Here is a 14,273-nt window from a genome sequence, read left to right as displayed (position 1 = left end):
TGTAGCTGAGGCTGACTTAGAATTTCTGATCCTGGAGGCCGGGCGTGGTAGCGCACGCCTTTAATCCCAGCACTCGGGAGGCAGAGGCAGGCAGATTTCTGAGTTCGAGGCCAGCCTGGTCTACAAAGTGAGTTCCATGACAGCCAGGGCTATACAGAGAAACCCTGTCTCGAAAAACCAAAAAAAAAAAAAGAATTTCTGATCCTTTTGACTACAGCTCCCAAGTACTGAGATCGTATCACAACCAGATAAAAGTATGTAGCTTTTTTTGTCAGTCTTGGGGGCTGAACCTAAGTCTATGGGCATATCAGCCAAATACTCTACTACTGAGATATACTGAGCCATTTTATCCTATAGTTTTCTCATTAGTTCATGCTTCTCTTCCAATAAGGTCATTCCCCTATAAAATTATTCAAATCCAACAACCCTAACAAAACTCACCAACCATAAAACAAACAACAATCTTTGGTTCTAAGGAAAAAAATTCCGTCCTTGGCATAATCCTCTCTACCTTCTTAGTGTAATAATGTGAAACTAGAATTCTTGAGGCACCAATAAATATAAAAACCACCAGACTGTACAATAGAGGTACAATTGAATTAATCTCACATGCCTCAGCCCTTGCTTTTCAGTGCATGTGTGTGGGACAACACGGCACAATTCAGCTTAAACACAGCAAAAGATATTTACCAGATGTAGTGTCTGCCACTTCAGGACTTGGTGGCAGTTTTGGCTTTGAAGTCGTATGCAGAGGTACCTTAGGAACTGAAAGAGAGAAACTCAGGTCATGTGAGCCATTGGGATTCCTCGTTTCTTAGTCATGCTAACACAGCAGGCCTGGCACGGAATATGCTTGAACTATATTGAAAACAAGGCAGTAGCAGTGACAGAGACAGACCAAAAAAAAAAAAAAAGGAATACAAATGTCATAAAGAGAGTACATGTGAAAATTTCTCGTTTTTGGAAAATGAAGTCTGAGAAATCATGTTTGACAAGTCATCAGGATAAAGAGTTTTTTAGTGGTGGTGTGTGTTTGTTTCTTAATCTTCATGTCAAAGGAGACAGGAATTAATATAAAGCTTGTCATTTCTGGATGTGCTTGCTTGACTTGCGCTAATGACAGGGGTCACATTAAGTTCCAGAGCTGAGACCTGCAGCAGATTCTAAGGGTCAGACACAATGACTGTGCCCAGATCCAGGCTTTTGATACCCGAGTCGCTTGGGCCAGGTTTTACTTTGCTCCTTAGGGTGAGTTGGAAGTAACAAACCCTGTCTTACAGGGTGAGTATAAGTACCAAGTATGGACTATGAATGATGTCTTACAGGGTGAGTATAAGTACCAAGTATGGACTGTGAATGCTGCGAGAACTGTACTACCCTAAAGGTTCTTCACCTTCCCCAGAATCTTTATAAATTTGGCACTAAGGAAGCTCACTCTAGCCTATTTTATACTTTCGTTTACTTCTCCAAAATCAGTCATACTCATAATTCTGATTGTTATAATGACCAAATGGTTGTTTGATGGTTGTAAGATCTCTAAGAATAAAATTATTTTACGGTCAGTATGGCTGAAGAGCAAAGAACTTTGCTGTAATGGCTTATATAAAATAGTGATTATTTGTTCCAAATTTTCTATTTTATCTTACAGAACTAAACACATATATAAATTATATAATTTATTTCATAGATAGGTTCTAAATATCTAGAAAGATAACCTACCTATTAAAAAATTTTTACACTAAAAAAGGGTGCAGGTAAACACTGTGTTGTGTATTGGGAGAAGCAGTAGTGTTAGTTGACATATGGCTAACTGATTAGACGTACAGATTATTCACTCATGCAGTTGGCCTCTTAAAGTTTATGCTATCCAAAGATAACAGAGGAGAAACTAGGATATTTAATTTTCAAACATTTTATAGGCTGGCAACATTGCTCAGTGAGTAAAGGGGTCCAGCCTCCAAACCTTACAACCTGAGTTTGATATTCAGAACTCACATGGTTGAGATTAACAAGTACCTAACCTTTTCCTCTGACTTTCACACTTGTGCAGTGGCACACACATACATGGACACACACACACACACACACACACACACATATATAAAGTAAATAAAATATAAAACGATAATATTTTAAAATACTTATGTGCACATGTGCACATTCTTGAAAGGCTATAAAATCTAATGTATTATTTGGATTTTGTTTTTGTTTAAGAGACATAGGGCCTAGCAAACACATATGTGGATGCTCACAGTTAGCTATTGGATGGATCACAGGGCTCCCAATGGAGGAGCTAGAGAAAGTATCCATGGAGCTAAAGAGATCTGCAACCCTGTAGGTGCAACAACATTTTGAACTAACCAGTACCCCGGAGCTCTTGACTCTAGCTGCATATGTATCAAAAGATGGCCTAGTCGGCCATCACTGGAAAGAGAGGCCCATTGGACATGCAAACTTTATATGCCCCAGTACGGGGGAACACCAGGGCCAAAAAGTGGGAGTCGGTGGGTAGGGGAGTGGGGGGAGGGTATGGGGGAACTTTTGGGATAGCATTGGAAATGTAATTGAGGAAAATACGTAATAAAAAATATTAAAAAAGAAAGTGACAAAAAAAAGAAACATGGTCTTATGTTGAAAAAGAGAGATCTAAGTTCTATCACTTAAAAAAAAATCATTCTAGTATGTTTTGATTTCCACTGTTAGTTTTCCCTTATTAAACATCACTGATAAGGTCAGAAACATTTGAGTTGCAGCTGCTATTCACTGCCCAGGCCAATGGACTGGAAGCTGGCTCAGCTGGAACAAACCCAAAAGCCTCTGTCCTTATAGTTTGCCAGCCCTCCAGCCCTCCAGAGTTAGCATGGAGTGAACTGGGTTAGTTCTCTTCATTCTGAGCTTTTATATCTTGTGTTTGTTAAAAAGCTAATTTAAAATTAAGCAAATTTAAAATTTACTGTTTAATCATAGAAGGATGCTAATTTACTGCACTGAAGTTTATTAAGTACAAAAAATATTCTTCAAAAAGAGAAAATCATTAATAAATTTTTCCTAGTAGTTTATATCCCCTTCACTTAACTTTGTATCCAGAAATTTATAGTCTAGAAGTCTGGACTCCTAGCATGTCTCACTTTATATTTATCATTTTATTGTCTTTAAAGTTTCCATTTATCCTTATCTATAACTCTTTTCTTATGCTACATATCTTGATAGCTGTTTACTATGCAATTTTAACAACTATTCAATTTTATATAGTATTAATTTTCTAGAGATGTATTTATTTATTATATACAATGTTCTGCCTTCATGTATCCTGAAAGGCAGAAGAGAGCAGTAGCTCTCATTACAGATGGTTCCAAGCCACCATGTGGTTGCTGGGAATTGAACTCAGGACCTCCAGAAAAGCAGAGAGTGCTCTTAACCTCTGAGCCATCTCTCCAGGCCCTAGAGTATTATATTAATTTTGTATCAACAATTTTTAACATACCTTATTGATTTAGTGACAGTCACTTAAAATATTTGACACATTTTAGCCCTGTTTTATTCACTAATTATTATTTTTTAATTAATCATTCATCATTTTACCAGAATTCCACATATCTCAATATTCTAAGAATTGATTATGATTTTAAATTTCTAATTCTTTGGGGGAATGTTACATTGGGATCTTTGTATATTATACCTCAAAAATATTATTGTCATAATAGAATTTTGTAGTTAATATGAACAAATTTAATAATATACAGAGTAGGACGGGTTTTTGATTATTACAGAGATGGAGAACATTGAATAGTCTTTTTAATCAATTTTCTTAAAAAGAATAATAAAGACAGAATCAAATATTAGAGGTGGTACCTGAAACAATAACAAAGATCCTGAAATTATTTAAGTTATTCCTGGTAGGATTCAAGAATTTGTCACCTGGATCAAGACTAATACGATGTTGATAAATATTTTCTTTTCCTACTTCTGCACCATTTGTGACAATAGCTTTTCTTTCCTGGTTTAGTGGGCAAGTGGCTCTCAGATAATTTTTGGAAGCAAGACTCAGATGAGTGCTCATTAAGTTGTATGATTGGCAAGGGGATGGGACAGCAGGAAGGTCAGGAGGATAGCCTAAAATTGTAGGGGAAGGGAGTAAGTGGCTCTTCTAAGAAAACTTGTTCTTGACCATTCCTCTCCAAAACAATAAGACATTAGGAAAGCTTTGTGGGCTGAGTTCTCCCCGTGATGTGCTTTCTGATTGCATTCACCATACAAACATAAATACTTTGAGTTACCAAGGAAAGGGAGCCTTATTTGATGATGGCTAAAAACTCAATTTGCTGGAACTAAGTAACTAACTCACTAACTTCAGGTTTGTACAACCACTTTGAAAATCAATTTGATGGTTTCTCAGAAAATTAGGAATAGCTCTACCTCAAGACCCAGCTATACCACTCTTGGGCATATAACAAAAGGACACTCCACCATACCACAAGGATGACTATACTCAAAAAGGATGACTACACTAAGAAATTAGGAGGACCAAAGGGAGGATGTTTGAATCTCACTCAGAAAGGAAAATTAAATAGACATTGGAGGTGGCTGGAGGGACGGAACTGGGTGGAAGATGTGGTAGGGAGGGGAAATGGGTTGGGAGAGAAGGGGAGAGGACTAGGGGGGAGAACAGAAATTGGGAGTTGCATCTCTGGAATGAACCAGCGACCTGGGACTGCTAAGGCTCCTAGGAGTCTATAGTGGTGAACCTACATGAGGTTCTTACCAGCAGGGGATAGGGAGACTGAAGTTGAAACCTCATGTAGCCAGGCAGGACTTCCAGAGGAGGGAGAGGGACACCAGCCTACCCATAAAACTCTTGACCTAAAATTTGTCCTGCCTACAAGATGTGCAGGGATAAAGATAGAGCAGAGGTTGAGGGAATGGCCAACCAATGACTGGCCCAATTTGAGACCAATTTGAGATCCCATGGGAGAGAATCAACTCCTGACACTATTAACGATACTCTACTATGCTTATAAACAGGAGCCTAGCATAACTGTCCTCTGAAAGGCTTCATCTAGCAATGGAAACAGATGCTTCCATTAGCTGCTGACTAATCCACAGCCAAACACAAGGTGGAGCTCAGGGAGTCTGTGGAAGAGTGGGGGGAAAGGATTGCAGGAGCTAGAGGAGTCAGGGACACCATAAGAAGACCCACAGAATAAGCTAACCTGGGCCCATAGGGGCTCACAGAAACTAAACCACCAACCAAAGAGCATTCATGGGCTAGACTAGGCCTCTTACATTTAAGTAGCAGATGTGCAACTTGGTCTTCATGTGGGTCCCTCAACAAATGGAATGGTGGTTGGGGGTCTTCTTTGACCCTGTTGCCTGTCTTTGGATCCCCTTTCCCCTAGCTGGGCTGCCTTGTCTGGCCTCAAGACCCTTAGTCCTGGGACTTGACGTGCCAGGGTGGTTTGGTACCTACGGAGGGCCTTCAATTCCCTGAGGTAAAGGGGAAAGGGGAAGGGAGGAGAGGAGGGAGGAGGCGCTGTGATCCAGATGTAAAGTGAATAAATGAAAAAATTTAATTGACACATAACATATTCTATTACATAATAAAGTGTTCAAATATGAAAAATCTCAAACAAACAAACAAACAAACAAACAAGTTAAAGCATAGGCTTTGTAGTTACCTGGCTCTTTTGCTGGCATCCTTGAGTGTGGTGTTTTGAGCTTGGGAGGCATGCTGGTTGTCTGCCTGGGTGCTAAAGGAAAGACATAATAGGTTCACAGCTTTGGAGCCCTTGACCCTTCAAGAACTATAGTGTTTTCTAGAAGCTGAAAGGTATTTTCTGAGTGACTGAAGATAAAGTCAATAACTGCTGTCAATATCTCCAGAGCTACAAATAAGAGGGAGATTAAAGATACAGGATGAAAGAGGTAGATTAAAGACACCTCAAATATTCAGCTTGCAAAAGAGACCTGCTGGTATTTTAGAAATGTCTACTTCAAATACTTTTTCAATAGGTTAAAAACAAAGTCACCTTATTACTAATCCACATGTGATAATGAATTTGCAGATGTATTCTTTCACTATAAACCCATCTTTTCTAAGAAATTACTATGGCAAAATTCAAATAGAATAATTTAAATAGCAAGTCCAATAGAAAAATAAAAAAATTGAAGCACAATTTTATTGGTTATGTTGGGAAAGAAATATTGAGCACTAAAGATACTTTTCTGCAAAGCATTATTCTTCACCGGAGAGACTCTAAGGAAGGCTATGGAACAATTAGTATAAAAATAATTTGTTTTCTTCAGTGAGAAAATTAAAAGTATATCCCAACAAAGGAAAGGAATTGTCAGGTCCAGGGCTGGAGCCTCTGTGAACAGTGTGAGGAGAACTAAAATAATGAAGATTAGAAATAATACATAAAATGCTATCCCCAGTGTCACACAGCTTTAGACACCTTAAGAAAAATACTGCTGAAAATAAGAATTATTTGATATTGGAAGCTTGATAAGAAGAAACAAAATTGGTGTTAATACTCTGTATTCTCTGAACCTTTAAGAAACATCCACTAAAAATGAGTTGTTAGGCACTGGAAGTGTGCATGCATCCTCAGGTCAAGCTTCAGGGTGGTTTCTTCCTGATAATAGATGGAAATATACAAGGTACACAGTCATTTCAGGGCTCTTCTCTGGCCTGGAAAGAGATAATTACTAAGATACACATGAGACTATTTTGGCTGAATAATGCAGTGGTTTAGAGTACCATTTGCTAGTCAGGGTCAACAGATACATTTGCTACCCAAACTGAAATATTTAAGAAGTATTATAATCCTAAAATGAATTATTTGTGCTTATTACTGATGTCATGATTCAGCTCCATTTCTTGCTGAGGTCTCAATTAATGTGCTATTTGCTTTCCTCCAAGGCAAAACAGGCCATGTGAAGACAAAGGTATGTTCAAAAGCAATTCCTGGGAATGTTATCCAGGACAGTTAGGCAGACATGGGGTATATGGCTGGGATCCCAGGACCAGGGGGGTTGAAACAAGAGGAACCTGAATTCTGGGTCAGCTTGGTCTACATTGCAAGCTCTTGTACTCAAACAAAACCAAAAAGAAATAAAAACAAATAAATTACAGGTAGTATATACAATTAGACACACAATAATATGTTAATAGGCTATTGAAAGAATTTTTGGCAGTGGCAGTTTTAACTGATATGAGATACATTCCTTTCATGTCAGTGTAGAATTTGGGTAGAACATTAAACTACCATTCATTAGGCAACATTATTTAAAAAGTGTTTTAGAGTACAGTCATCAAAATTAATAATTTATCTCCCCTGGAAATAGAACCATATAAAAGTGGGGTTTTTTGTTTGTTTGTTTTTGGAAAGGGGTATGAGACAGTATCTCACCATACAGCTGAGGTTGGCCTTGAACTCAGCATCTTCCTGTTTCAGACTTACAGAATGCTGGGGTTAAACACATGAACACCACACCTGGTTTAAAATAGTTTCCTGACAACCAGAACAGAAGCTTGGGCCTATTTATGGCTATTCTAGCCCATGGAAACCCGTGAGTACTGCAGAAATTGTAGTATCCATGAAAGTATTTTGTTTTAATTAGAATCAAACTCCACTATCAAGGGAAACTTTACAGCTAACATACTTTAATTGCTATTTCTCTAATACCAGAGAGCAGTATAGAGGGAAACACCATACTACTGAAGGCAGAAGACGGAAGTAGAGAGGCCTCTAAATAATGGGATGAGGACTGGTCAATACCGCATAATGTGGATTATACAGCCAAATATGTTACTGTCGGTATTGTATAATTTCATACATAAATCAGCTACCTCAAAATACTTTACAGTTATAAAACTAGTGAAGAAGACAAAGTAATCTACACACACACATATATATATATATATATATATGTGTGTGTGTGTGTGTGTATATGTGTGTGTATATATATATATATGTATATATATATATATATACATATATATGATCTTCTTCCTAAATATTTCTATTTTCTAAACTCAAAAACTTGAAGAGTAGTGGAGATATAGTTTTTCAGTAGTATGTTAAAGGTTTACACATTGCCATTCAAAAAAGATTTCTGATGACAGAGAGATGTCACATTGGAAAAGCAGGCTCACCCATCAAAGGGTGAGAAGAATGAAAGGCAGGACTTCTTATGCACAGGCCACATTGTCATTTTGCAAACACTCACCTCACATACAAAATGCACAAAAAGTGTATTTACCAGGTTCAGTCTGAGGCTCATCTGGTCTGGGTATGATTATAGTTTGGGAAGACAGAGGTGACGTTTCTATGGTAGCTGAAGGAAATTATGTGGGGCTACTATAATGCTAGGCACACTCAGACTATAGACAACAGTCAGGATGGCAATGAACAGATGTCAAAAGTAAGAGAATGGCTAAATTACAGGACATTTGAAATATTAAGAATAAATAGGTTTCTTTTTTTGTTTTTGTTTTGTTTTGTTTGTTTGTTTGTTTTTTGAGACAGGGTTTCTCTATATAGCCCTGGCTGTCCTGGAACTCACTTTGTAGACCAGGCTGGCCTCAAACTCAGAAATCTGCCTGCCTCTGCCTCCCGAGTGCTGGGATTAAAGGCATGTGCCACCAGAAGTCATTAGATATGCACCCACTGATACCCAGAAACATAGAACACCCAAGATACAACTTGCAAAACACAAGAAAATCAAGAAGAGGGAAGACCAACGGGTAGATACTTCATTCCTCCTTAGAATAGGGAACAAAATACCCATGAAAGGAGTTACAGAGACAAAGTTTGGAGCTAAGACGAAAGGATGGAGACCCTGGTATAGCTGTCTCGTATGAGGCTATGCCAGTGCCTGGCAAATACATAGGTGGATGCTTACCGCCAGCTATAAGATGAAACACAGGGCCCCCAATGGAGAAGATAGAGAAAACACCCAAGGAGCTGAAGGGGTCTGAAATCCTATAGGTGGAACAACAATATGAACTAACCAGTACCCCCAGAGCTCGTGTCTCTAGCTGCATGTGTAGCAGAAGATGGCCTAGTCGGCCATCACTGGAAAGAGAGGCCCCTTGGTATTGCAAACTTTATATGCCCCAGTACAGGGGAATGCCAGGGCCAAGAAGTGGGAGTGGGTGGGTAGGGAAGCAGGGTGGGGGAAGGATATAGGGAACTTTCAAGATAGCACTTGAAATGTATATAAAGAAAATGTCTAATTTAAAAAAAGAATAAGTAGGTTTCCTCATAACTCATTCTATTTAAAAAGGGCAGACCTTCAGATGGCAAAATACTTTTGAGATAACAATATCATTACTTCAAGAATCTTCACCTCCTCCACAATGCTTGAATGAGAACTACGAAGGGAAAAGATAGCTTTAAAATTATAGCACAGGCCGGTTAAGAGGTGTTGACTTTCACTTGGACGACAGAGAACAAAGAACCAAACATGGTGAGTCATCAGGATGAGAAGACTGCTAATGGAAAGAATACCTCTAGGTCAGAAAGCAGAAGTGGGTCATGAACCTCAGTCAAATAGTTCCAATGGCAGGGAGTGTGTTGTTTGGGAAAATGTTCTATTTTGTATTCAACCGTTTGGCCGACTTAAGAACAGTCAAAGACCAAGATCAGTGATACTAACTGAAACGACATTTCTGGAAAATGAGTATGAATAGGGACACATAAGGAGGAAGATTGACAACAGTGAAAGGATGTGCCACGTGAGAGCACAGGGAGGACACTTCTGAGACTCTCAGGGGATGACAGTGAAGACAGAGAACATCCAGTTTGTGCTCTAAGGATGCCATTACCTAGTGTGGGTCTCTGGAAGCTCAGACACATATGTAAGAGAATCCACAACTGTATCAAAATACAGGAGAATGAGTTTAAAACTGTAAGATGTTCAGTTCCACAAGTGTTTCCTGAGTATTTGCAACCTCATTATCAAGAACTTATGACATAATTTTACAGAAAAAAACACTAATGTGTTTTAGATGGGACACAAAGGAAGAAGTCATATTTAAGAGTAATAAACTGCTGGTATTCATTATCAACAACTGACTTTCAAATGTATTATGCCTTGACCTTCAGCTACTAACAGATATAAATAGAACGTATATTTTTTTCAGAGTATATTTTTTTCAGAGATCATCAACTATCACATTAATTTTAAGAATCCAAGAGCATTAGAGCTGCTGGTGTATATACTTCGTTGCGAAAACACATGCAGAATAAATGTGACTCTCTAGGTTGATTCCTAGTGAGGGGGTGTAAGTGGATCTATAGATGGATCAGAAGTGGATCTACAGATCTTCATATCCTTTCAATCAAGTACCATGGCTTGAATAGCAGAATGAGTTAATCACAGCATAAAACCTTTACCACCTTCTGTCTTTGGCTCCTCTAGCCTGAGAGGTTCTTTGGTATCTACATAACCTGTTTCAGCTGGTGCTGGGGAAGAAACACGAAATGGCAGGTCAGTGGTGGGTAGGGCAAAGCAGGTTATCATGGAACCCTGAATTTAGGTGAAAACATAGGTTAGTTTTCTAGGTTATGGAAACTGTTGCAATTGAGGAAAGACAAAGCTAGGTAATGAAGTTTGCTGTGTGGGAAACAGAAAGACAGATGCATATGCACAAATGAGAATTAGGCTCCATTATAGCAATTACCTAGAGTAGAGTAGGTAATTTGACTTCCTTATGGTTTTTTATGAATATTTTAGTAAGGAAAAAAGTTATGAGTCCTTAGGAAACTTGACAAGAAAGCCTGAAAATGACCTGAAGATGACAAATTTCATATACACATGTGTACAGACAGATACATGTGTGTGTGTGTGTGTGTATACAAAGAATCAAAAATCTTAAATTATGAATTTCATTAACAGAGGAAACTAGAGAATAAAACTTGCATTGTAATATAGCAGGTTGTAGCTAACATGAGGTACCACATGCATGGTGGCTCTCAAGAGCCATTGGATAGGCACAGAGACAACACAAGGAACGGGACGCTATGAAATGTCACCAAATGGCCCAAGCATGACAACATCCAATGATGAATTTCACAGTGAGATGGAAAAGCACATAGTCTGGACTTTGCACTGGGAACATTTTTACCTATTGTCTTCTGTGGTGACTCAGTACTAAATGCAACCAATTCCAGGTCATCAGAAACTAGCAAAGGAAACAAGGATATAACTGGTCAAGGAAGTGTTGTTGTAAACATCAGGTAGATTAAACACACTATTCAGAGGAGTGCTGGATATCTGGTAAGTGATCCAGTTGCCTGGTTCTGATAAAAAGCATCTCATTAGCATGAGCACTTAAGGAAGTTCTCATAACTTAGTTGAATTCACAACATAACTGTTTTGGCTGCCATCAACAAACATGCCTTAAATCTTCAACAGGACTACCAAACTGTAATCTTATCTAACTAATGGTTAGATGCTATAAAGAAATTATAATCCCATGCTGAAATATGGAATTCAAGTTTTTAAATCTAAATGCTAGAGAACAGCAGCAGTATTCCTAATACTGACATTAAATTCCGTTTGTAATTTGAAAGGCAGTATACATTTTAAATGGTTCTCTATAGTTAAGGAATGTAAAAGAATCTTTACTAAAATGATTTTCTCATTTTTCAGTGGTTACAAAGGGATTATCACTATTTTAGGTGGTCAGCAAGCATTTAGCATACTGTTTAATAGAAACACATCTTTAAACTGTGGATGAAATTAAGAAATATAATCAGTCCTCAGAGGTTTTAAGACTGCTTAATCAGTGACATTATCATTATCATTATCAGTGACATTACAGAGCAAACTCAGTGAAACAAAGGTAGGTATTTTATGTATAATGGAACAGTAGAAGATAAAGTATTACTAATTTAATATCAATATACAACCGTGGAAGGAGAAATTTTTATATTTGAACATACAACATGGAGGGGATTATAGTATGTTTCTGAAGCTCTTGTTACAGCCAGACAGATAAATCAATCAATTTACCAGATGGACTTTGTATAATTTCTAGGCTTGGTGAGGTCACTGGTTTCAAAACAAGAGTTTGCAGTTCAGTAGGAGCTACAACAACAACAAAAAAAACTTAAGTTAGCCCGTGAATCTTTAAAAACAAATTTAGGTGATGGGAAAAATGACCAACATTTTATGCCAGGTAAAATATGAAAATGGTTTGAAACTCAAAGTCTAATTGGAGCATGGACCAAAATAAGGCAGGGCCTATTCACACACTAACACTGCTGCTTTGCACTTACAAGGTATGTGTAAGCGGTTGTGGTTAAGACTGGGTATCCTACAAAGTCTGAAACTTTTATTATCTTCACAGACTAAAGTTCCTAGTTTCTGGTTTGAAGCATCCTCCTTGCAAAGAAACTATTCATTTGTTACTGAGCATCACTAAGGGTTCCTTTATAAACCCAAGCCATATCATTCATGTGTTAATTGAAGTAATAAATATTAATAGTCATGGGATACCCAACAAGGCCGATACTTAGTAAAGAGCAACTCCTGGAGGAACTCATCAGTGACGTAGGAGCCAGGAGTTTATAGTGTACAATTTATTTTGTTGATAATAGGGTATCTAATGACTCACAATAAAGTAATAAGCACAACACACTGATTTTATGAAAAATAAGTTGCTGAGAGAGAGAGTTATGTCTCTAAATTATTTGTAGCTCTGCAGATATAGCCACTAAAGAGAGGAGCAACAATATGGATCTCTGGCTTTTTAAAAGAGAATTTCATGGCATACTGATATCTTTCAGTGGCTCCAAGGAGGTAATGATTAAATAACAGGTAGGTGACACTTGAGTTTCCATGACTGACTACAGAGTATGAAATGGAAGCCTAACCACAGTCTTCTGAGGCATAAGGAATGCTGACATGACAGCAGATGGGTTTTAACCAGCGAGGAAAAGAACATTCACTGAATGTCACAAATGTTACCCAGTGTTGTTTCTGGAGACCCAGTTCTGTGAATATCGAGTTTAAAGCCCCAAACTAAAACTAATTAAAAGCAGTACATGAACACATGAGACAGCTGAACATCCGCAAAGTGCCTTAAATTTTCTTTCGCAACACGAGTTTCAAATGTCAAACATGTTTTTAAACTCTAAAACCAACGGGAAGCAAACAGTTGCTTTCTGAAATGCTGGTCACAGTAGCCAAGACAGTTATGGAAAATAGTCACAATCACTTTGAACTTGGCTATTTATTTCTCAGTTTTGCCCACATAAAGAGATTCCTGGGTACCTGGTTTTCTGGCTATAACTAATATGGAAGATGACTTTGGAAATTTTCTAAGGTAGTATGTATGAAAGTATCCATGGAAATAGGTATTGTATTTCTTGGAAGTTGAAAACAATTATCTGTTTATGTGACCAAGGCTAAGCAACAGATCTTACATTTAATGTTAATATGGCAATTCATGAACATGAATGGCTAATATGAACCTTGCCATCAACTCATCTTTAAAGAGAAGAACTTGGTCCAAACCAAGTCACTAGGGAATTAGGGACAAATTTCCCCCAATCCCTGCTCTTATGGGAAGCTCTTAGAATGAACAGCTGTTACCCAGAACCAATGCCTTAGTTTACTTAAATAGCAGGAGCTTCCCACTGCAGGTATTACTTTGGGACCCTTCTGGGACAGACTGCTAGCATCCCTTTAAACAGGCTTTCCACATTTACCTGACTTGGACTCAGACACACCAGTACTTGCTGTGGTTTTAGGTCTGGGACGTGGACGGCGTGTCCGCTGTACATTAGGAGCTGAAGGAAGAAACTTTCAATTAATTTCATGCTTTTGGTTTTGGGAAAAAAAAAGACTGTGGTGAAGGTATCTTGCCATGAAATCTGGGATATGTATGCTTTTGAATTAAAATATTATCCCCTATTTTGATAGTTTTTTTTTAATCACCAAAAATTCTTAAGAAAGAAACTTAAAACATAAAATTAAGTCAATGAATGAAGAGAGCCACAAGTCTCCAACATCAAACAATGCTTAAGCTAAACTCCATGTGGCAGGATTGTAGGTTGACACTGAAAGTTTTCAGCATTCTCAAGGATTCACTGGGCCATGATATTTTTCTAACTTATTCTGTCTCAGTAAGATATAGACATTACTAGCTGAGTTTGCAATTCAGCTTTAGATAACAAGGATAACAAAGATAACAAGGATAGTAATATTCTAGGTCTGTGGGTAGCTTTTAAAAGAGGTAACTTTAAAAACCTTTAATATTC

General features: G+C 37.9%; 1 protein-coding gene across 7 annotated transcripts in view; it reads right to left on the bottom strand.

Moving 5' to 3' along the window:
* The window catches only part of Abi3bp (ABI family member 3 binding protein), a 217,080-nt gene that overhangs the window by 41,149 nt on the left and 161,658 nt on the right, over positions 1-14,273 (bottom strand). For 6 of the 7 annotated variants that reach the window (XM_085832334.1, XM_085832336.1, XM_085832335.1 and 3 more), the window contains 2 exons: positions 5,676-5,747; positions 691-765 (listed from right to left, as the gene is read on the bottom strand). In XM_085832334.1, coding sequence (XP_085688460.1) covers positions 691-765; positions 5,676-5,747 — 147 coding nt within the window. Of the gene's footprint in view, positions 1-690; positions 766-5,675; positions 5,748-11,131; positions 11,189-12,021; positions 12,097-13,721; positions 13,803-14,273 lie in introns of all 7 variants that reach the window. The other variant, XM_085832338.1, reaches the window with a different exon arrangement.

Source organism: Mus caroli, unplaced genomic scaffold (assembly GCF_978045245.1).
Source record: "Mus caroli unplaced genomic scaffold, Mus_caroli_1 scaffold_17, whole genome shotgun sequence".
NCBI classification, from domain to species: Eukaryota; Metazoa; Chordata; class Mammalia; order Rodentia; family Muridae; genus Mus; species Mus caroli.
Note: the sequence above shows the minus strand (reverse complement) of the source record. Positions and strands in the feature narration are given on the sequence as shown.